This window comes from Lithobates pipiens, unplaced genomic scaffold, assembly GCF_037356315.1.
Source record: "Lithobates pipiens isolate NorthernLeopardFrog02 unplaced genomic scaffold, aLitPip1_a1.2 Scaffold_23, whole genome shotgun sequence".
NCBI lineage: Eukaryota > Metazoa > Chordata > Amphibia > Anura > Ranidae > Lithobates > Lithobates pipiens.
The window spans coordinates 259,531,604-259,555,679 of NW_027507785.1; the positions used below are offsets into that span (position 1 = coordinate 259,531,604).

Consider the following 24,076-nt stretch of genomic DNA (forward strand, 5'->3'; position numbering starts at 1 on the left):
TAAAAATACAGTTTCCTTATCTTAAGATTTGGACTCACTGCCTCATCACAAAAAGGTCTTGATTGGAGACCCCTAAATTGGATTTAACAGTACATATCTACTGCATACCTTTTTTTTATACTTTACACTGGCATACATTTTATTATATTGCAGATTACCAGTCCTTACATGAAGTGTCTGCATTCATTTTATTTTTACAGGCTTTTTTGCCATGGTTGTCACCCAGGCTGGATCTTAAACTAGGGGGTAAACTCATACGTATGATTTTTACCTATAGGTAAGCCTATATTAAGGCTTACCTATAGGTACAGTAAATATCTCCTAAACATGCACTGTTTAGGACATATTTTTAAGATACAGCCAGTAAAGTCACCTGCTCTTGCTCTCTGAAGGAACAGCAGACCTGTGCCATTCCTTCAGAGCCATGCTGTAAACAGTGACAACAGTGACGTCATCGTTCGACTCCACCAGATAGCTGAAGCCCGCAAACCCAAAATGAAGACTGGGGGAAGATGAATGCGCCTTCAGCGGTGACAGTGCACTGCTGGAGGGCTTTGTTTTCAGATACGTCTGTCAAAATGTGCTAGTATGCAATGACTTTTTTTTTTGGATGCAGTTTACTACCGCTTCAAAGCATCTTTCCAATTTTGCAGTCAAATTTGAGAAAATCCCCATTTCCACAGCATGCCTAAACTGTTTTTTTTTTCATATTTCTTATCATTTAGATGTTTCTCAGGAGGAAGCATCATGGCTGATTGCAAGATTTATTGAACAATGTTATAGGCAATTAGTACATAAGTCAGTTTTTGCTGTTTAACCGGTGAGTTGAACAAAAAAAACTGACCTGATTCCCCCGTCCACACATTCAAGGTGGAATGGGGGATCCTTCCTGCTGAGCTATTGTATACTGACAGTGGGGAGACTTCCCCACCATCAGAATACACTGTTCAGAGCTGCAGGCTAAAGCCTGCAGTGCTGATTGAGCGGGGAATATCTGACAGGGCAGTTATAGAGAAGTTGATTGGTAGAGCAACTTTTGTACAACCCCAGTGCCCATACATGGATTGACATTCCACTGGTCCTTGCAGAACCAGCAAAATTTCATTCCATGTATTGCCAGCTTTAGAGTGAGTCTATCCTTAAGCCGCGTACACACGTAGCCGTCTGTCCGACGTACTTAGTCTGGCGGACGTCCGCCAGACTGTCCGTTGAAAATTCCGAACGGGCTACTTGCCCACACACGGCACTTTTTCAGCGGACTAATACAGCGTACTAAGTCTGCCGTACTAACTCCGCCGTACTTTCGAAATGAACGGACTCGCCCACACACGCGGAGGAATGTCCGCTCATTTCGAGCGCGTCTCCAGGTAGGCGGGGCCCGCGAAGGAGACGTCGCTGGCCCCGCCGCCTGGTATGGACTTAAAGGGGAACCCCAACGCGGAAAAAAAAATCGGCGTGGGGGTCCCCCAAAGTCCACAACAGACCATTGTCCGAGCACGCTACCCGGCCGGCCAGGAAAGGGGGGGCGAGCGAGCGCCCCCCCCCCTCCTGAGCCGTACCAGGCTACGTGCCCTCAACATGGGGGGGTGCCTTGGGGAAGGGGGGGCCCCGTGGCCCCTCCACCCCAAAGCACCTTGTCCCCATGTTGATGAGGACAAGGGCCTCTTCCCGACAACCCTGGCCGTTGGTTGTCAGGGTCTGCGGGCGAGGGGCTTATCGGAATCTGGGAGCCCCCTTTAATAAGGGGGCCCCCGGATATCGGCCCCCCACCCTATGTGAATGAGTATGGGGTACAATGTACCCCTACCCATTCACCTGTAAAATAAAAGTACAAAAAAAAACACAACACACAAGATAAAATAATTTATTGCACAGCTCCGGGGGTCTTCCGTCTTCGGGGGTCTTCTCGCCGGACTCCTCCGCTATCTTCTTGTAGCTCTTTTGCTAGCGGAGGAGTCCGGCTTTCTTCCTCGCCGCCGGCCTCTTCTCCCGACTTCGGGGGTCTTGTCCCCCTCTTCGGTTCTTCTGCCGGGCCACCGCGCCTTCTTATAGCTCTTTTACAGGCGGTGGCCCGGTCTTCTGTCGCCGCCGCCTTCCGTTCTTCTTCTTCTTCTCCTTCTTCTCCTGGAGATGTTGACTCGACGCTCTCTCCGGCCACAATGCCAGGGACGCGCTGCGCGGCCACTTATATAGGGACAAGGGGCGGTGTCACATGGCTTTATGTCACATGGGTTGGTGTCACATGGTGACCCCGCCCCCTTACGATGTCACAGTCCCCATGTGACATCAACCCATGTGACCAACCCATGTGACATAAAGCCATAGGACACCGCCCCTTGTCCCTATATAAGTGGCCGCGCAGCGCGTCCCTGGCATTGTAGCCGGAGAGAGCGTCGAGTCAACATCTCCAGGAGAAGAAGGAGAAGAAGAAGAACGGAAGGCGGCGGCGGCGACAGAAGACCGGGCCACCGCCTGTAAAAGAGCTATAAGAAGGCGCGGTGGCCCGGCAGAAGAACCGAAGAGGGGGACAAGACCCCCGAAGTCGGAAGAAGAGGCCGGCGGCTAGGAAGAAAGCCGGACTCCTCCGCTAGCAAAAGAGCTACAAGAAGATAGCGGAGGAGTCCGGCGAGAAGAACCCCGAAGACGGAAGACCCCCGGAGCTGTGCAATAAATTATTTTATCTTGTGTGTTGTGTTTTTTTCTGTACTTTTATTTTACAGGTGAATGGGTGGGGTACATTGTACCCCATACTCATTCACATAGGGTGGGGGGCCGGTATCCGGGGGCCCCCTTAATAAAGGGGGCTCCCGGATTCCGATAAGCCCCTCGCCCGCAGACCCCAACAACCAACGGCCAGGGTTGTCGGGAAGAGGCCCTTGTCCTCATCAACATGGGGACAAGGTGCTTTGGGGTGGAGGGGCCGCGGGGCCCCCCCTTCCCCAAGGCACCCCCCCATGTTGAGGGCACGTGGCCTGGTACGGCTCAGGAGGGGGGCGCTCGCTCGCCCCCCCTTTCCTGGCCGGCCGGGTAGCGTGCTCGGACAAGGGTCTGTTGTGGACTTTAGGGGACCCCACGCCGATTTTTTTCGGCGTTGGGGTTCCCCTTTAAGTCCATACCAGGCGGCGGGGCCAGCGACGTCTCCTTCGCGGGCCCCGCCTACCTGGAGACCCGCTCGAAATGATGGACTTTTCTCCGGGCGGGAAAAGTCCGCTCATTTCTAAAGTACGGCGGACTGGCATACACACGGCCGGATTGTCCGCCGAAATGCGAGTCCGACGGACAGAATTTTGGAAAAACCGAAATTCTAAGTCCGCCGTACTGTCGGGTCAAAAAAGTATGCCGGAGGCTACACACGGGGGGATTGTTTGGCGGACTTGAGTTTGCCGGACTTTTCCACCGGATTGTTTGATCGTGTGTACGCGGCATTAGTCTGTTCTCATTACCACGTAATGTAAGAAGCCCAGCCTCTACACCTTTAATGTTTGGCTAGGAGAGACAGTGTTTAAATCTAGCTACAACTGATAATAGATATGTCTGTACAATACAGATAGGGTACATTTTGGCAAACAAAGCCGCCCAGCCCCCTCATAAACAAAGAGAACGATGTAGGATTTTTCCTTGCTGGAGGGTCCAGAATAGAGCATTCTAAAAAGGTAAGCTACAATTCATTAGCTACAGTGAGGGAAAAAAGTGTTTGATCTCCTTCTGATTTTGTAGGTTTGCCCACTGATAAAGGAATGATGAATCTATAATTTTAATGGTTTATTTGAACAGTGAGAAACAGAACAACAACAAAAATAACCAGAAAAAGGCATTTCAAAAACGTTATAAATTGATTTGCATTTTAATGAGTGAAATAAGTATTTGACCCCTTCGCAAAACATGACTTAGTACTTGGTGGCAAAACCCTTGTTGTCAATCAGATGTTTCTTGTAGTTGGCCCCCAGGTTTGCACATATTTCAGGAGGGATTTTGTCCCACTTCCCTTTGCGGATCCTCTCCAAGTCATTAAAGTGTTACTAAACCCACAACAGTAAAATCAGTCTGTATATGCAGTAAAGCATGCTTGTTATACTCACTGTGGAACATAAGGGGTTAATCCTCCGCATTGTGTAAAAAAGCTGTTTGATCCTGTCTTCTCTGATCCCCCCCACCTTCTCCCACAGTCCCCAATCCATCTCCCAATAGAACAGAACATTGGGGCACTCTGCACATGCTCAGTTCGATGTGTATTACTAGAAAGTTGTTGTTTTTTTATTATTGGGAGGATGCATGTGATCAGCACAAGACCAATCAGCATTGTCCAGACAGAGGGTCAGGAGTCCTGCAGCCTCATAGGACAGTCAGAGGAGAATGAAAACTCCTCCTAAAACCTTTAACCAGACACTTATAGAAGTCACAAGACTGCTATATACTGCCGATGAGAAAAGGTATTTAGATGTTTATATTTACTAAAATAATTGCATTTCCATGTTCTGTGTACTGTGGGAGGCTAGATATAGTGAATGCATGGTCCTGAGTTTAGTAACACTTTAAGGTTTCAAGGCTGATGTTTGGTAACTCGAACCTCCACATATTTTCTATGGGATTAAGGTCTGGGGGCTGGCTAGGCCACTCCAGGACCTTAATGCGCTTCTTCTTGGGCCACTCCTTTTTTGCCTTGCCGTGTGTTTTGGGTCATTGTCATACTGGAATACCCATGGCCACGACCCATTTTCAATGCCCTGGCTAAGGGAAGGAGGTTCTCACCCAAGATTTGAGGGTACATGGACCCATCCATCGTCCCTTTGATACGGTGAAGTTGTCCTGTCCCTCTAGCAGAAAACCACCCCCAAATCATAATGTTTCCACCTCCACGTTTGATGGTGGGGAGGGTGTTCTTGGGGTCATAGGTAGCATTCCTCCTTCTCCAAACAATTAAAGTTGAGTTAAAGCCAAAGAGCTTGATTTTGGTCTCATCTGACCACAACACACCCAGTTCTCCTCTGAATCATTCAGATGTTTATTAGCAAACTTCAGATGGGCCTGTGCATGTGCTCTCTTGACCTTGCGGGCACTGCAGGATTTCAGTCCTTCGCGGCGTAGTGTGTTACCAATTGTTTTCTTGGTGACTATGGTCCCAGCTGCCTTTACATCATTGACAAGATTCTCCTGGGTAGTTCTGGGCTGATTCCTCACCATTCTCATGATCACTGAAACTCCACGAGATCTTGCATGGAGCCACAGACCAAGGGAGATTGACAGTTATTTTGCGTTTCTTCCATTTGCAAATAATTGCACCAACTGTCGTCACCCTTTCCCCAAGCTGCTTAGCGATGGACTTTTTTCCCTCACTGTATATGAATAGGGACATATAACAAATAAAAAATAGGCATTCTCTCCATTTGGTTTCAAAAGTAGAAATAAACTTTACATTATTTCCGCCTACATGGCGCATATATGTGGTCACCCAGTGGGTGAGCTTTAATGTCAAGAGGCTGCATATAAGTGGCCCTATGTAAACACTTTTATGTGCTGAGAGCGCGCACTCTGCTCACTCCTAGCACAGACACCGACGGGGCACACTTGCGATCAGGAACTTTCCGATCATGTGACCAAAGTGAGCCAATCACGTGACCTGAATGCCCGCCGCCACCTCCCTGCTTTTAGAACCTCTTAAAGGGCCTGGAGGTGGTGGCGGGAGGGGGTTAAACATGTCTTACTCTCTTATTCCCCTTATGGGAGGGGGGATTTGGTAGTTTGCTGAAGGAAGCTCACAGGAAGTGACAAGGATGTTGCATTTTTGGAAAGATAAATAGTTATGTTCTGTACTTGCTATGTTCTTAGCCTGAAAACTGAAAACAAATGAAGCCACTACGTCTAAAGAATGGACAGCTGCAATATATTATCTTTGAAGAATATATTTACTCATGTAAATCTATCCTTTATTACCCCATTCCTCCAGTACCACCACACCCACAAGCAGTCAATTTAGGGCAGGTTAACAGCATTACCATTGAGCTGTGTTGAGCAGTAGTGCTAAATGCATGCACAAAGCTAATACAACAGAAAAAAAAAATTTGCTTACCACATTTATAAAGCAGTGAATGTAACATTCGCCAAACATTCACTGCAAGTCAATCAATTACTGTAGTTTAAAATGCATGCACTAGGAAGATACACCTGCAGTCAGTGTTTGGTGAAGATCACATTCACTGCTTTATAAATATACCCCTATGCATAGCCTTTAACAAGAAATTTGTGATAGAATATTAAACTTAAAAAAGATAAAATATTGAATAGGATACGATGTATGTAAATGCAGGGAATATTTAAAGGGTTAGTCCACCTTTTTAACCCATTAATGCTGGTCTTATGCATATATTCAATGTTACAGAGATGGGCCTTCATAGGCGACGCATATATGTGCGTCTGCATTTGTGCTGGAAGCACGTTACCAAAAGGAGGAGAAAGGACCAGATCCCAGTCACGATTGCTGCGACAGCTCTTGATTGGCTATCACAGTGATCACCTTGTAAAACCTCTGAACTTTCTTTCTACTCTCCCCACTCTCTACTCTTACTCCCCACTATGGATACAAACAACAAATAATAAAACACATATACAGTATCGCCACCAATGTCAGGAGCAGGAGGTTTTTGAGGATTTTTTTTGGTGGTGTGTTATGCTAATGTCAAGAAAAAGTAAAATTTTAATTTTTTTTTACTATTTTGGGCCAGGCTTCCTTTGATAAAAAAAAAATTGAATTGAATTATTTTTAGAAGAAATGTGGGTGTTCTCTTTTGTTTCTGTGTTTTTTTTAATAAATAAAAGATTTGAAAAAAATAAATAAATTAGGAGATATCCACCAACATTTACCAGCACAAGAAGGCTAATTTTATCCTTAAAAAAAACAGGTATAACTTACCTGGATAAGTAGTTGTGATAATATGTACAGTTCTACTAACACATACCAAAGTTACAAAACTGTGTTCAAGCATTAATATTTGTTTTACCTTCAGGTATTAAGGGGTTAAAACACTATGCATTCACTATACACAATGAAGGAAGTGTTTAGATAGCACGGTCCCTTTGAAGCTTACTACAAGTATATGAAATATACGTTATAGGAGTGATATAATTATCAGTCTGTGAATTCCTTGACTTCTTATCACTACGGGGTGTGAATTTAGGGCTTATGTCCCCCCTTTATGGCACACTGATACCTCATTGGACCTCTTAGTGGCCCCTGAGGGTCCTTTGGAACTTTGATCACATTTGGGTGACATTGTATAAAGGTTCTACAAAAGCTCAAGAAGAAGCCATGCTTATGGCAAAACATGTAGAGGCAACCAACTTTTGTATTGTGGCCACATGACTTTTCATGTTCTGGTTTTAAACTTTATTAAGTTTTTAATTATGTATGTTTAAATAAAATTATGAAATTTGTAATATCAATTTGATTAGATTTTTTGCACTTCAATTGTGTTTCTTGGTATTTTTTTGAATATATTTAGGGAAGGTGGTGCTTGTAGAGAACTCTTCGGTCTCTGGTACCAAATGTATTTTATCGCTGGATCTAGATGGACCTCAGGTAAGTATTAGGGGAGCTGAGGGTGGCTGCTGCACACAGAAGGCTTTTTATCTTAATGCATAGAATGCATTAAGATAAAAAACCTTCTGCCTTTACAACCACATTAAATTTTAAAATCCAATTAGTTTAGCATGAAGCTATTGTGTATAGTGACTAAACAGCATTAAAAAAAAAAAAGGTGAATTAACCCATCTAGCCATAGGGCAGGGGTAGGTAACCACGGCACTCCAGCTGATTTTTTGTAGTTACATCACATTTGGAGTGCCAAGGTTGCCAACCCTGCCCTATGGGATCAGGCGGGTGGATCAGTTTAAACAGGAAATCTCACAGCTGTACTGGAATTAAATGGTCCCCGGACAGCAGACATAACCATAACCAAAACTGTGCTATGTTGACTCAAGTACACCAGCTCATTGAAGTATTGGAGATCTGTAAATGCAAAAGTATAGGGCACAAGTAGTCACAGTGCAGACCCTAAACCACTAACCTCTGGCGTAGGCAATGTCTTTCGCGAGACATCACTCCCCCTCCACAGGTTCGAGAACAAGTAGACCAGGAGCTCCATTCACCCCACCACTCAGTCACATCTTCATCCCACACCTCACTGCTGTCCTGACAAGACCAGAGAGCGTCAGCAAACAGCACAACACCTCGGCAGTAAAACAAAGGCAAATAAAAAATAAAGCGACTTGAAGCAACTCAACCTTACAATATGATGTTAGAAAAATAGCCTGCATGTACAAGTGAAAAAAACACAAAAAAAAAAGAATTCATATAATAAATTCTATTAATGCATGTATTAACCACAAACAGGTACCAGAATACAGACTTTTCCATGATGGGGGGGGGGGGGCCTTTAAAATGACACCCTGTTAATACAAAAAATAAAAATCACAAACAGGGATACCTGTAAAATAGGAGATCTAATACCTTTCTTGCTGGTAATCTGCTCTGTAAAAGAGAAATCCTCTACTCAAGTCTATTGGGAAACCAACACTTCAGTTAATGTCGAACTCCTGATGCACTCAGTGATTACTACCTCTCACCTCAGTGCTACTACAGGACACAGTTGTGACGTCACGTGAAGGTCGTCAAGAAGAACCACTGAGCCCTGCAGGGGATCAAGGAAGACCAACACTCCCAGAAATGTTAGTTTCCCAGTGCTTGGGGCCCAGGTGATCGACACTACTGAAAGGGTTTGCTTCTAAGTGCACTTCACTGAAGGCTTTCTCTTGAATGGAGCAGCTTTTAGCAGTGGGAAAGGTAGGTACTCTATTCTTTATTCAGGTAGCCTTATCTTGGAATGTTTTCTTTGCCCATGCAGGGAAAGATGACAGAATCATGAAAGCTCATGCCCGTCATTTAGTGAAATTTCCCATTTATGCGTACCATGGGTCTCTGCCAACCCTTTTTCACTTGCTTCCAATCAACCTGACCTCCTACGCAAATCCTCTCCTAACTTCTCTCTCCACCACATTACTGACCTACAAATGTTCATCACATTGATAACTTCAGAATAGGAGATACCTGTTCTCGAGAATTCTGTTCCTATTAGTCTTGTTCCAACCTACAACATATTTAAACAGCCTCTCAAAATGATCTCTTCTGATCTGCATTTCCATCTATATCTTTAAGCTAGTCATTCACTACCCCAAAACCCCATGCCAACAGCCTCTACCATCTGCCCAACCTATGGTGCCCCCTACCTCTAAGGCCTTGCTCACAAAAATGTGTTGCCTTATATTTTCAAACAGTAAAATGCATGGGCAATCGAAAATCTATTGTTCTCAATAAGACCCGCTCACACCAGTAACTTGAGCTGCAATGTAATGTGAAAAAGCCCTGTTTGCTGCATTTTGGGTGCATTGACATTTATTTTATTTATTATAGGTACTTACAATATATAGGGCTGTCAATTTATTTATGCAGCACTTTACATATATATATTGTACATTCACATCAGTCCCTGCCCTCAAGTTGCTTACAGTCTAAGGTGCATTTTGCTTCAAAGTAATTCTGTCACTATTTAAAGTGGAAGAAAACCCTCCTATTGTTTTCAGCCAAGGAAGCTGCCATCTTGACCTCTGTTTAATCTTCAACTGTCACGATGCTGCCCATGTGATCAGTTATGACACCAGCCATTGGATGGTTTGACAGTTTGGTTGAGAGCACAACCAATGTGACAGTTAGCCCTTGTACACACGGTCGGAGATTCCGACGGAATGTGTCCTATCGGACCGTTTTGTCGGATATTCCGACTGTGTGTGGTCTCCATCGGACTGTTTCCATTGGAATATCCGACGGACCAACTTTTCCAACTTGCCGGTAAAATTTTCTGACAAAATGCTCTGATCAGACATACTCCGATCATGTGTAGCCTACTCCAACGGACAAAGTGCCACGCATGCTCAGATCAAATTCCTAGACCAAAGCTATTGGCTACTAGCCTGAACGTAGTCCCGTCGTAACGAAATAACGTCATCACGTTATGTACAATCGGATTTTCCAACAACTTTGTCCGACCGTGTGTATGCAACAGTTTCGGATAAAATCCGTCGGACAAAATCCAACGGATTTGGTTGTCAGAATGTCCGACCATGTGTACAAGGGCTTAGCATTTCCGGCATGCCGGGATTGTAACTGCTTTTTTTACTATTAAATCGATGGGTTTACTTCCGCTTTAACCAAAAAATAAAAAAGGTGCTTCATGCAAAAGAAAGAACAAATACATCTAGCGGCTCATGCTGCCAATCTTTGCTCAAAAATCTTCTGCGTCTGACACACTTAAAGGTGTTTTGAATGTTTAGCCCCTGATGCACACTGTGGTTCCAGCCATCTGCAACTACCTCATAACTGTATCCTGTAGTGACCTAGGGGTCAACAGATAAAACCATAGAACACATAGCGGGATCAGGCACCTGACACTCCACTGCCAGCGTGATCAGATGCTAGTTTCCCAGCATGTCCCTTCAACAAAAGCTGGACGTTAGACTGGCTTCTGTCGGACAGGCTGCTGTACATACTGACCAAATACCAGATGTTTTCTCTTCAAGCGCATGATATGAGGCCCCTGTGTACCCAGCCTTAGCTCTTTAACCAGTTGCCAACCAGCCTCCGCAGTTACACTGTGGCTTGGCTGCTCAAATCGACATACTGTTACATCGGTTCAGGCACTGGCTTTTTTGGGCACGGGCCCGCCGCCGGAGGCTCAGTGTCCACGGGCCACCCACAATAGTGGGAAAAATGAGGATCTGCCTTTGTAAACAAGGCAGATTCCTGTTCTGACGGGGGCGGAGAGAGAGATTAGCTGTTCCTAGTGATCAGAAACAGCGATCTCTCTCTACTGCCAGTGAGCACCTCCCTAGGGCAACACATAACCCTTTGATCACCACTAATGTTAACCCCTTCTCTGCTAGTGCCAATTATACAGTGATCAGTGCATTTTTATAGCACTGATCACTGTATTGGTGTCACTGGTCACCAAAAAGTTGCAATCCCGCTAAAAATTGTAGATCGCCACCATTACTAGTAAAAACAAACAAAAAGTCCTTAAATCTTTTCCTTATTTTGTAGATGTTATAACTTTTGTGCAAACCAATGAATATATGCTTATTGAGTTTTTTTTAACCTAATATGTAGCAGAATACATATTGGCCTAAACTGATGAATAAATTTGTATTTTGTATTTTTTTTTTTTTTTATGGATATGTATTATAGCAGAAAGTAAAAAATATTGTTGCTTTTTTTTCAAAATTGTCGCTCTTTGTTTGTTTATTGCGCAAAAAATAAAAAATAAATGGCAGAGGTGATTAAATACCACCAAAAGAAAGCTTTATTTGTGGGAGAAAATTTTATTTAGCGTCATACGACCGCGCAATTGTCAGTTAAAATAATGCAGTGTCGTATTGCAAAAAATGGCCTGGTCAAGAACTGGATAAATCCTTTAGGGGCTGAAGTGGGTAAGAGAGCGAAGATAGGTTTTGTGAGACAGGTAAGTATGAATTATTTTTCTGGGCAGGTATCATCTTTTTTGATTTGTTTTTTTACCTTTTAGTCACTTTAAAGGCAACGGATGAAAACCTTAAAATCCAACTGAACTTTCAGTTTAATTCCAATAATATACAGTACATTCTAGGTGCACAATGTTGTAAAGTTAATTTTCTTTCTACAGCAACTAGCCTGAGTTAAAAAGTCAGTCCCCTGCCAGCGGGTAGCAGTGGTCTCTCTACACTACAGAGACCCGATACATTCCCTACTGACTCAGATCAATAGCTCTGCAATCAGTAAAGCTCATGTTCCCTGCAGATTGGACAACGCTGGCTCTGATTTAGCAGTGGGATGTGCTGGGCTTCTGCAGAGAGGCCACCACTTCCGCAAAGAGAACAATTGTCCCACTTTGCAGCTGCTACCAGGGGACTGTTTTGCTCTTAGGCTGTAGCTGATTTAGAAAGAAAATAATTTGTAAATCTATGAGTGCCTTTTGTTTTAAGGCACTTAAAATGTATATAGTTTATTTAAACTGAAAGTTAAATTGGGCTTTCAGGATTTAGTATAGAAAAAACAAAAAAGTTTTTACCTGCCCAGAAAATATTTAATACTTATTTGTGCCACACAACCTATCTTCGCTCTCTTGAAGAGCTAGGTTTGCTAAAGAATCTTCAGCATGTGACCAGGAGGGTTGGATGTGTGGTCCTCTTGGGCACAATATGGTTTATCTGCTGGTCTCTAGGTCGCTACAGTGCATATTTATGAGGTGGCAGCAAGAAGCGGTGGACCAGGCATCCAAAGCATCTGTAAGCATGTCAGATGCTGAAGATTCTTCAGCAAGCTCATGTCTTCAAGAGAGTAAAAATTGTCAGCATGGGCCACAAGATGTAGTAAATGCCAGGGGGGTAGGCTTTTGTATTCAGGGTGTGGCTACTCTCTAAAAAAAATGAAATGTAAGACTTTGAACAAATTTTGTTTTAATGCACCTGGAATGTATTTAGCTGATTTAATCTGATACATCTTGGCGGTCGGGAGCTTTGCATACATTCAGTCCCCTGGGAGTGTGTGTAAATCTGACAAGCTGACTGTCATGTGGAAGCTGCACAGGTTTCACACACCCCTGTAAGTACCCGCAATATTTCCTGGGCTCCATGAAACATTGGCGGATCTAGGACTGTCAATGTATGCGCTGCCAGGTAGAGAGGAGGGAGATCATTGATCTCCCCTTTGTAATAATGACCCAGATGTGACGTGTAAGCCCTTGTACACACGATCGGACATTCCGCCAACAAAATCCTTCGGATTTTGTCCAAAACTGGTGTTGCATACACACGGTCGGACAAAGTTGCCGGAAAATCCGATCGTTCGTAATGTGATGACGTTATTTAGTTACAATGGGACTACATTCAGGCTAGTAGCCAATAGCTTTGGTCTCGTAATTTGATCTGAGCATGCGTAGCACTTTGTACAATCGGAATTCCCTACAGACTTTGTCAGTCAGATATTCCGACGGAAACAGTCCAATGGAGCCCACACATGGTCGGATTATCCGACAACACAGTCCAATCAGACATTTTCCATCAGAATGTCCGACCGTGTGTACCAGGGCTAAGACGATCTGCTCTTCATTAGCTTGCTTGGACCCCTGATTCCTCATTAAAAAGAACCTGTCTTCAGTCAGTAAAGAGGGATGCTCGCCCCCATACACACACCTCAGTGTACCCGCCATGTTTCCTGGGCTCCACGAACCCATCAATAGATCTAGGACTGGCATGGAGGCAAGGGCGGACTGACAACTCATGGGGCCCCCGGACAATAGGAGATTATAGGGCCCCAAAGCAATCAGAGATTATGGGGCCACAGAATATACAAAAACACACACACACAGTATACAATCACACAGTATACACATACTTGTACACACAGTATACACAGACATGTTTCTATTGGCTGAGAAGGTACTGGAGAGGTGGGGCAGCTATAATCTCAGGATTTTTAGAACAAAAGGATGTCAGTAAGGGACATTTCAGAGACAGATGTAAAAAAAAAAACACAGATTTTGACATACTGTCCCTGGTTTTACTGAGGCTGGCAACCCTGATTGGGCCCCCTAGTGGCCCAGGGCCCTCGGGCGGTGCCCGAGTAGCTGAATGGTCAGTCCACCCCTGCATGGTGGGCACCGCTGGTTAGAGGGGAGAGAGATCGCTGATATCACTTTTCTGGTAATGACCCAAAAGTGATGTGTTAAACAATCAGCTCTCCATTCACTTAATTGGACCCCTGATGCCTTATTAATCACTTGACCTCCGGAACTGAGTTACTTTAACTGACAATTGTGCGGTCGTGTGACGCTGTACCCAAATAAAATTGATGTCCTTTATTTCCCACAAATGGGGCTTTATTTTGGTGTATTTGATCACCTCTGAGGTTTTTATTTTTTGTGCTATAAACAAAAAAGTAAAAAAATTGCTATACAACAACCTGCTATACAAAAAACTGCTATACAACAACCTAGCCAGTGCTTGTGTGTTGTGTGGGAAGTGCTTTACTAAGGGAAGAAATAGATCCTTGCCCCTGCTTTGCAGAAACACAGGATCATTGCCTTACCTACTGACAGAACGGAAACCTGCCTTGTTTACATAGGCAGATCACCATTCTGCCTGTGTACTGTATAATCAGCGGGTGCCAGAGGAAATCGTGTCCCCAGTAACTGCCGCTGGGCTCCCGATGTGTGTGATCACAGCGGGAGTGGATTACTAGTGGCACGTGTGCCATAGACCCAGAAGTGTCAGATCACATACTAGGTACGTGATATGGCACAGAGCGGCTGCCCTACCGCAGTATATGTATGGTGGGCGGTCCGCAAGTGGTTAAACAGAACCTGCCACTTAAAAAGTAATGATATAGGGGACCCCATACACACACATCAGAGTGGGAAAAATAATTCCAGAACTAATATTTACAGTTAACTGTAAACTTTTAGGGACTTTTTAACGTTGCCTGTGGAAAATATAAGGTACCAACGTTTGTCGCTGTTTCGCGAGCACAGGCAATTTGAAGCCTTAACATGTTGGGTATCTATTTACTTGGGACAACCTCATCTTTTATGCTTCACAAAAAAAATTGGGTGATGTATTGATTTGTGTGACCTGTAATTACCTGTAGTAGTACCATTTTATTCTCTGGGGTGTCTGCTTTCAGTAAATATATAATGTTTGGGGGGTTTAACTAATTTTCAGGCATAAAATGATTTTCAAACGTGTGCAAAAAATGGCTCTGGCAGCAAAAGGGTTTAAACTGAAAGTTCAAATGGTCTTTACCATAACAGAAATTGCATCTACACATTTTATTATGCATATCAACCTAGTCTACCACTGTCAGCTCATTTTGGCAAGGGCCTCTTCTAATCCTGTATCAGGTTTTGTACAGCATGTGTACAGTTTGTATTTGTACCCCATTATTCTATGATGCACAATTACATATTATGTTAGGTTCTAATAATACCAATGCAACCCACGGTCTGTGAGTAGGGCAATCCATTCATTTGAATGTACTGCCCTACCTGCAGAAAAGCAGGTAAAGAAGTGCCAGTCCCTTTTTTTTTTAATTGTGCCTTTTGGAATGAGATGGCTCTGTGATATCATGCAAACGTCGGCATTATGCCAATGCATGCGGGTACCATTAAGAATTACAAGTGTGAACCTAGCCATAATGCTTTATTTATAAAGAAGAATGATCATGATGAAAAGGGAAATGATGGATATTTTTGGTTATTGGACTTTTTATACTATCATGGTTATTTCCCCAAGGTATCTAGTACCGTGAATCCAGCAGCTCTCCTGCTATAACACGCATAATTCTTTTTAAAGAAAATATAAACTATTAACGATCGTAAGAAAATGAAGAGAGAAAAGCACTATTTGAAGTGTCAGCTTATCCGGTCTTTATTTCTGCAGCTCTTATAGAGAAGGGAACCACTATATCCACAAGACATGCAAAGAATTTAAAATGCAGTTACAGAGGGACTACAACAGGGAAAATTCAAAGTCGCAGCAACTAAAGAGCTTTAAGTATAAGATTGATCCTACAAAGGTAGGGAGAGATTCTGCTTGAGTGCAGGTCATTTGTCTTCCCCCTTCTTTCTTCTACACTACCCCCAGGCCTGGTGGTGTTAGAAGCTGTAAACCTCTCTTCTAGCTAAAGCGTTTGATCTCCTACTTAAAAGGGACGCCAGCAGTTAAGATGTTCCACCCCTTCACTGCTGGAGGGGCAAGAGCAGAAGGAAAGGATTAGGAAGATGGTGTGAAGTGATAAATGGGGGGATGAGGGAAATGAAGAAAGATGCTTTGTAAATGTTGACAGATGAAACAGACCATCCGCAAGCATAGTCCTCAATCTGGGATTTCTGAACTTTGAACGAATCCCTTTATCTCAGACAGGCATTGAAGGGCCTGGGCAGGAAGGGTTAACCTGGGTTGAATCCTATGGCATAGTGGTCTTTAGCTGCATGGGGGCTCTAGAAAAAAAAAAAACATGTGACTTCTATACTAAGGGTAACTTGAGGTCTTACAATTCAGAAACCACTGAATGTGCAAATTCCTCCTGATTCGGCACATCAAGTAAGAATCTGAAAATTCTGAGAGCACATTATGTGACCCGGTAATACAGAACCTGGGATATGAGAATGTTCTTCCCCCAGGCCAGTCACTCTTTTCATAAAAAGGTTGTGGCTATGCGTGTTTTCCAAGGACTCATATTAGCACATACAGTACAAGCTAGATTAATGTTGTCATCTGAGGATAAGGTCCCATTAACTCTGTACTGCAACATGAGACTGAGAGGCATTACTCATCACTTCCCTGGAAGGTTTTAAAATGAACAGAGGAGCAAAATTAATTTGGTGGGGTGGTAAAGGGTATCAGTGGTAAAGGGTATCTGCTGCAATTGGCATCTAATCGGAGTCTCAGATTTTTTTCATAATCAAACCTGTACTAGAAACTGATTGGTTGCTTTGGAAAACACCTCCACTATCTCGCTTTGGGAAAGACTTGTACTTCAAGGGCTGATTTACATCTATGGGGTAGATTTACTAAAACTGGTGCACACAGAATCTCCCGGACCTTCTGTATTGAACTGTATTGTAATTGTACTTTCCCCCTCTACGTGGTAAAGCACTGCGCAAACTGTTGGCGCTATATAAATTATGTATAATAATAATAATCTGCTACATCTGTTCATAGTAACCAATCAGCTTACAGGTTTTATTGGCAAATAAATGTGGCAATTTGTTGAACAAGCTGAAGTTAGAAGCTGATTGGTTACTACACACAGCCGTACTAGATACTGACTCTGATTTACGAAGAGTGCAAAATCTGGTGCAGTTGTGCATGGTAGCCAATCAACTTCTAACTTCAGCTTGTCCAATTAAAGTGGTTGTAAAGTCAGAAGGTTTTTTTTTTTATCTTAATATACTATATGCATTAAGATAAAAAAAAAAAAAAACCTTCTGTGTGCAGCAGCCCTCCTCAGCCTCCCTAATACTTACCTGAGCCCTGTCTTTATCCAGCAATGAGCACAAGTGCCTCAGGCTTCCAGGGCTCTGCCTCCTGATTGGCTGAGACACAGCAGTGGCACCATTGGCTCCGGCTGCTGTCAATCAAAGTCAGTAAGCCAATGAGGAGAAAGAGGGGGTGGAGCAGAACCACGGCTCCATGTCTGAATGGACATACAGAGCTGCGGCTTGGTTTGGGTGCCCCCATAGCAAGCTGCTTGCTGTGGGGGCACTCAATGGGAGGGAGGGGCCAGGAGCACCAATGAGGGATCTGAGAAGAGGAGGATCTGGGCTGCTCTGTGCAAAAACACTGCACAGAGCAGGTAAGTTTAACATGTTTGTTATTTTTAAAGGAAAAAAAAAGAGACTTTAGTATCACTTTAAAGTGGTTGTAACCCTCCCCAGTGACTTTTAACTATAGGTAAGCCTACAATAAGGCTTACCTATAGGTAGGGGAAATATCTCCTAAACGTGCGCTGTTTAGGAGATATTTCACTTGTAGTGCGCCGATGATGTAATTGGGGCATGCGCTGTTAAGAAACGGACCTCCGTGGCATTTCTTTCCCCAGCGTGTGCCATTACTGACAGCTCCGGCGTGCATGCGAGGGAGTGACGTCACACGTGACTGGCCAGGGTCCCCGCCCCCCTGGAAGGAAGAGGGGCTAAGATGGATGCAGCCTGCACAGGGGACAGCAATGGATTCATTTTCAGGTAAGTGTCACATAATGGGCTAGTATGCGATTATGCATTATGCTTTTAATTTGCAGGCTTCACAGTGAGCAAAAGAGGAAGTAAAACCCATCAGGGTTTACTTTCTCTTTAAGCTTTGACTATAAAACCTGGAGACTGGTTTCTATGCACAGCTGCCCCAGATGTTACACTCTGCAGTTTTAGTAAATCAACTCCCTGTGTGCACCAGTTTTAGTAAATCTCCCCCTATGCATTGCAGGAATGTGCATTACCTGAGTTGATGCATTGCTGTGTTTTTTCATTTTGAATATCAACCCAACTCTCTAAAACAACACACATATATATTACAAACTGTAAGGGCTTATTTACATCTATGCATTGCACGTATGTACACGCTAATGCAAATTACCACGGTGTGCAACAACGCACAATACATGATTTGATGGATTACAGTTCCATTTATTTTAATCAACATTCCAATGCACTAAGGCAACGCGCATGCGTTACCACTGTAAGGGCTGATCTATGTGTTGTGGGAATTCATACATTGACACGTGTGTTACTGCATCACGTGGAAATGCATTACAAGCATTTGCATAGGTGTGCACAGAGCCTTAAAGCGGGATTCCACTGTCTGCAAGTATTTTTTTTGTTGGCAATATGACAATCAATACTAGTATTAAATATAGCACTCGCTTCTTTTGTTTTCAGCGCGATTATCTGTCCGTTTTGGATAACTTATAAAATTTCATCACGATCGTTTCCATTTTGCCTGTGGGCATGTGAAGCCCACAGGCATCCTCTTCCGGGATACGGGCATGCTGATGGACCAGCATGCACCGCCCGTTAGAGCGCCGATCTCGCGCACGCGCAGGATCGCCGCCATCCATTGCACAGGTTGTCATCACAACGGGCGGCGGCGTAGGAAGTCCCGCCCCGTTGTGATGGCAACAAAGATAACTCTCATATAACCAGCTAGATTTCGGACACGCCCTCGTCATGTGACCGGCGTCCTCCCGAAATCTCACGAGATTTCGCTATTTCATTGTCCCCCATGGATTCTTGTGAAATAGCTTAGAAATTTCCCAGGGACCATTGCGAGGATGATAACCACGCCTACTCCCACGGGAGGACAGCCCGGAAGTCAGCACAAACATCTGAAATATAAGGTAAGTACTGAATTTTTTTTTTTCAGGGTTCATTTAGGTAAGTATACTATCATGTGCTTTTAATAACAAGAAGTTAAATTTTTAGGTACAAAACCGCTTTAAATGAGAAGATAAACATGCATGCACAGGAATATATAAATCAGGGATATGCAATTAGCAGACCTCCAGCTGTTGCAAAACTACAAGTCCCATCATGCCTCTGCCTCTGGGTGTCATTGTTGTGGCTGTCAGAGTCTTGCTATGCCTCATGGGACTTGTAGTTCTGCAACAGCTGGAGGTCCGCTAATTGCATATCCCTGATATAAATCAACGTTGCTAACACAATCTATACTGGGTATACCCTGGGGTGGATGACCTATTCTGCAGTATCCATCAGTCTGGATATATTTATCACTAGCACTATTGTAAATGTTTTCTAAATAATTCCTAATTTCCTAAATAAGGTAAAATATTTACTCAGATGGTTTTTTTGATTTCTTTAACTCTATTTAATTTCATAAATAAGGTAAAATATTTACTCAGATGGGTTTTATGATTTCTTTAACTCTAAACTGTTAGGATATTTTCACAAGGAGTAATACTCCCAGGTACAGGTAGAACAGCTTGATATAAACAATCCAAAATGCATGACAGCGTCATTTCCGCAACCCAGATATACATGTTTATATACCCGCCAGTTCTTCCGTGTAACTATTTAGGCTGCAAAACAAAAAAAGATAATGACATGCAGCATGGCCCAGACAGGACAGCTATGCAGATACACATACGATATATAAAGAGAATGTACAGCTCTATACAAACAGACATATAATTATAGACACACACAAGCTATGCAGACACATGGCTATTTAAAGTAAACCTGTAGAGAGAAAACTATGGGGGCTGCCATTGCTGAATGCTAGCTGCCTGGCTGTGATGATCATCTGACTTCCAATTTTCTGAGTCACTGACCTCAAAAAATATATTGGATTTACCTGGAAATCAGAGCAAAGTCAAAATTATTATATGACAGCTTGTTGTAAGTCAGTGGGCTATGATGCTGATCCTCATTTGCCTGCTTGTTGCAAAGTTGTGATGCTCATCCTCTGGCTTTGATACCTTTTGAGTCACTGACCCGGAACAAGTACCAGGAAAGTCAGAGTGCAATCAAAAATGCTTATATTGTAGCTAATACACTCAACCTGAGCCCTCCTTTCCAGACTCAATATGTAGCAACAATATAATACTGGGGGGGGGCGAATTTCAGCACACGTTACATTTATTTAAATGTTCATCAGACAAAAAAAGTTACAATTTGGCTACAGTTTTGGAAATAAGACATTTTATCTGCTCAAGAAAGACATCTGCTTTTCTTGTAATTTTTCTGTCTGATGGACATTTAAATTAGATAGATAGATAGATAGATAGATAGATAGATAGATAGATAGATAGATAGATAGATAGATAGATAGATAGATAGATAGATTGCACTGTCATATGATATGTAATATATATATATATATATATATATATATATATATACCGACTCTGATTTACTAAAACTGGAGAGTGCAACAGCTGGTGCAGCTGTGCATGGTAGCCAATCAGCTTCTAACTTCAGCTTGTTCAGTTAAGCTTTGACAATAAAACCTGGAAGCTGATTGGTTTCTATGCACAGCTGCACCAGATGTTGCACGCTCCAGTTTTAGTAAATCCACCCCATAATGCCATGTGATTTGTAGTGTACTGTATACTGTCTTGTGCCATATGATATGTTGTGTAATATACATATATATATATATATATATATATATATATATATATATATATATATATATATATATATATATATATATAGTATTGTTCCATATGATCATATGATATGTTCCATATGATGAGTTTTATTTATTTATATATATATATATATATATATATATATATATATATATATATATATATATATATATATATATATATATACTGTACTATATACTGGCCTGTGTCATATGATGAGTAATACATATATTACACATCATATGACACATGACAGTATATAGTCTACTACACACCTTATGGTACAGTATATAGATATATATATATATATATATATAGTCCTATATCATATAATGTGTGATCTTCAGAGTAGTGATGTGATGTATAGAGATATGTATAGATGTGTATAGTGGGGTCCCCCCCCACACACACACACACACATAGTAGAAGTGGTGTTGCGGTGTCAGTCCCTTTCCTTGATGCATGTCAGTGGCTGGGCGGTCAGGTGGTTAACCCGTGCAGTGCCGGTGGGATCCGTGTTCCCTTAGTGCGGGGGGCAGAGGCAGGGTGCGTGTTCCCTTAGTGCGGGGGGCAGAGGCAGGGTGCGTGTTCCCTTAGTGCGGGAGGCAGAGGCAGGGTGCGCGTTCCCTTAGTGCGGGAGGCAGAGGCAGGGTGCGTGTTACCTTAGTGCGGGAGGCAGAGGCAGGGTGCAGGCAGAGGCTGGCGATGAAGAGCAGGGTGAGCCCGGGGGGGCGGCAGAGAGACGCGCACATCCCTGTACTGCAGCTGCGGCAGGAAAAGCCTCGGGACCGGCTGGGGCAGCCCGCTCCCTCCCCGCATGGCCAAGTAATTACAGGCTGGGAGCTGTGTGAGGCTGGGGGAGCTCGGAGCCGGGACAGGGGGAGGGGGAGAGGGGGGCACAGGAGGGACAAGGAGAGATGATGGCTCAGGGGAGGGAGAGAGGTAGACAGGATGATGATGATAAGGGGGGAGGATCTGTAGTTTTTGGTAGATGAAGGGGGACACGGGGGAGAAGACACACCATAGGAGATCCATCCTGCTCTCATCTCATCTGGGTGGCTGCATGGAGTTTGTACATCCATCACCTGACTGCCTGGGGGGATCCCTCCCACAGACCACAATAAAAAGGGAAAGTTTATTTAAAGGCAAAACTTTATTTTAAATCTGGATGAAGTGGGGAAGAAATATACCCTCTGCCAAGTTTTTGCTATGCCTTCTCTGGGGGATTCACCCTCTATGTGTCCTTTGACAAGAAAGTCGAGGAAATCCTAAACTTGAGGCCCCATTCACATCTGACGACACGCTTCTGCCTGACTTTTTCACACTTATTTTGTGTGTTTATTGCACAACAGCATAGGACACCCCATCAGTTGAACGCACGACAGATTTAAAAAATAAAAGGCTCTCCTGGACTTTATTTTGTGCATCTCCTAGTTGTGTTTGGGGTGTCATTAGGAAATAATGATTCCCAGAATGCAAAGTTGTGAATGGAGCCTTACGCCCCACGAACAAACCTATCGGGTCCACCTGTCAGTTTTTTAGGCAGACCTGATCAGACCCTCCATTGTCATCTATGGAGTGCCAACATCCAATCCAATCCTCCAAAAACAGACAGATGGGGATCAGTTCCCCATCCCTCTAGCGCAGGGGTCTCCAATCTTTCTAAACAAAGGGCCAATTTACTGTCCTTCAGACTTTAGGGGGGCCGGACTGTGGCCAGTGAAGTAGAAAGTGGCCAGTGTCCATAAAAGTAAATGCCCTATCATTGAGAAGATTGGGACAAGGAAACCTGTCCCCAACAGGTCACCAAGAAGGGGAAGGGGGAGAGAAGGATGGACTATCACGGTACCGTGAACAGAGTACACAATTTGTTATAAAATTAAGGCCTCTATCTTTCACACGGACTGTCCGTTCAGGTCCGCTTGTCAGTTTTTTAGGGGGACCTGAACGGACGCTCCATAGATCTCTATGGAGCGCCAGATGTCAGAGGTGACATGTCCGCTGACATCCATCCCACTCCAATACGAAAAAGTGTGATGGAGGAAAAACCTACTTTTCCATTCGTCTGCGAATCGGATCGGGTGACGACGGACTCTGTGGTCCGTCTTCATCTGATCCCTCATAGGGGAGAGTGACGCTCTGACAGGTCCGTCCCTGCACAGTGTGCAGAGATGGACCTGTCATCTTCCTGCTCAGAGGGGATCGATGGAGTGATCCCCCACTGAGCAGAGTGGGCTCCGTATACGGACACGTATCTATATCCCAAGATAACATAAAAAGTTATACATTACACGTTCTAATGCCATTTGGAAGTATATACCAACATTACACGTGTGTCACTACTACTGGATGTTCTTCAAGGAGGGGTACAGAAGTATAGTGGATCTTCAGAAATCATGCATTACTCTTTCTCAACATGTTTCGTGGGATTTTACTGCTTCATCAGGAGAGTATTGTCTGTAGTGAGTTAACAAAAATATACATGGTAAACAAAAATCAACAGGTACATATACATGAAAGACATTTGGTTTACAACGTGGAAACACGATGGAAGAGATTTCAAAAACTGCTGCTTACTGATGGATCTGTATCAACACAGCACCCAGGATTTCCCTACAGCGAATATGGGGGTCACATAAAGCATAGACGGCAGTTAAAACTGTTATGAAGAATTTATATAGATATAATCACTTATGAAATAGTCGTCTGATAATCAAATAATCAATTATGGAGGGAAAAGAAAAAAAGGGGGGAAAAAGACGGGGGGAGGAAAAGTGGAGTGGAAGTGGCTGAAAAAAATGGGGGGAAGAAGCGAGGAAAAGGGAGGGAGAAAGGGAAGGGGGGAGGAAGGGAGAAAAAAGGAATGGGGAGGGGAAAGAGGGGGGAAAGGGGAAAACCAACGACTGACAGGTCAGAAAAAACAATTAAGAGAAAAAAAGAGAAAGAAGGAGAAAATGAAAAAGACAGAAACAAAAAGAAACAGGAAGAAAAAGGTGCTGGTCGTATTCAGTGGGCACTGCGTGCAGTGTGGTGGTGCAGCAATTAGGGGATTATAACAGGCAGTGAGGACATATCGCCATCTTGCCACCTGTCAAATGCCCTCAGGGGCAGGGCAGTCCTTTCACATTTGTAAAAAGGCCCTATCTGTCTAAAGAAAAAAAGAAAAAAAAGATAATATTCATTAAAATACAGCAATGCATGGAGTAATTGTCAGTCAGACAAAATGGCCTGGAAATGAAGGGGTATTACAGGCTGGTACCCAAGTAGTTAAAGATGAGCTCAATCCATTTAAAAAATGAATTCCTGATAGAAAAATTTGATCCTCTTGGGTCT

General features: G+C 43.5%; 1 protein-coding gene across 2 annotated transcripts in view; it reads right to left on the reverse strand.

Moving 5' to 3' along the window:
* Window positions 1-21,626, reverse strand: part of LOC143928289 (ADAMTS-like protein 2) — a 98,067-nt gene extending 76,441 nt beyond the window's left edge. The window contains exons 1-2 of one of the 2 annotated variants that reach the window (XM_077453079.1): window positions 21,406-21,626; window positions 8,061-8,185 (exon numbers count right to left, since the gene is read on the reverse strand). In XM_077453079.1, the coding sequence (XP_077309205.1) occupies window positions 8,061-8,185; window positions 21,406-21,495 (215 nt within the window). In that variant the 5' untranslated portion in view covers window positions 21,496-21,626. The remainder of the gene's footprint in view (window positions 1-8,060; window positions 8,186-21,405) is intronic. The other variant, XM_077453080.1, reaches the window with a different exon arrangement.
* Between the last annotated feature and the right edge of the window lie 2,450 nt (window positions 21,627-24,076).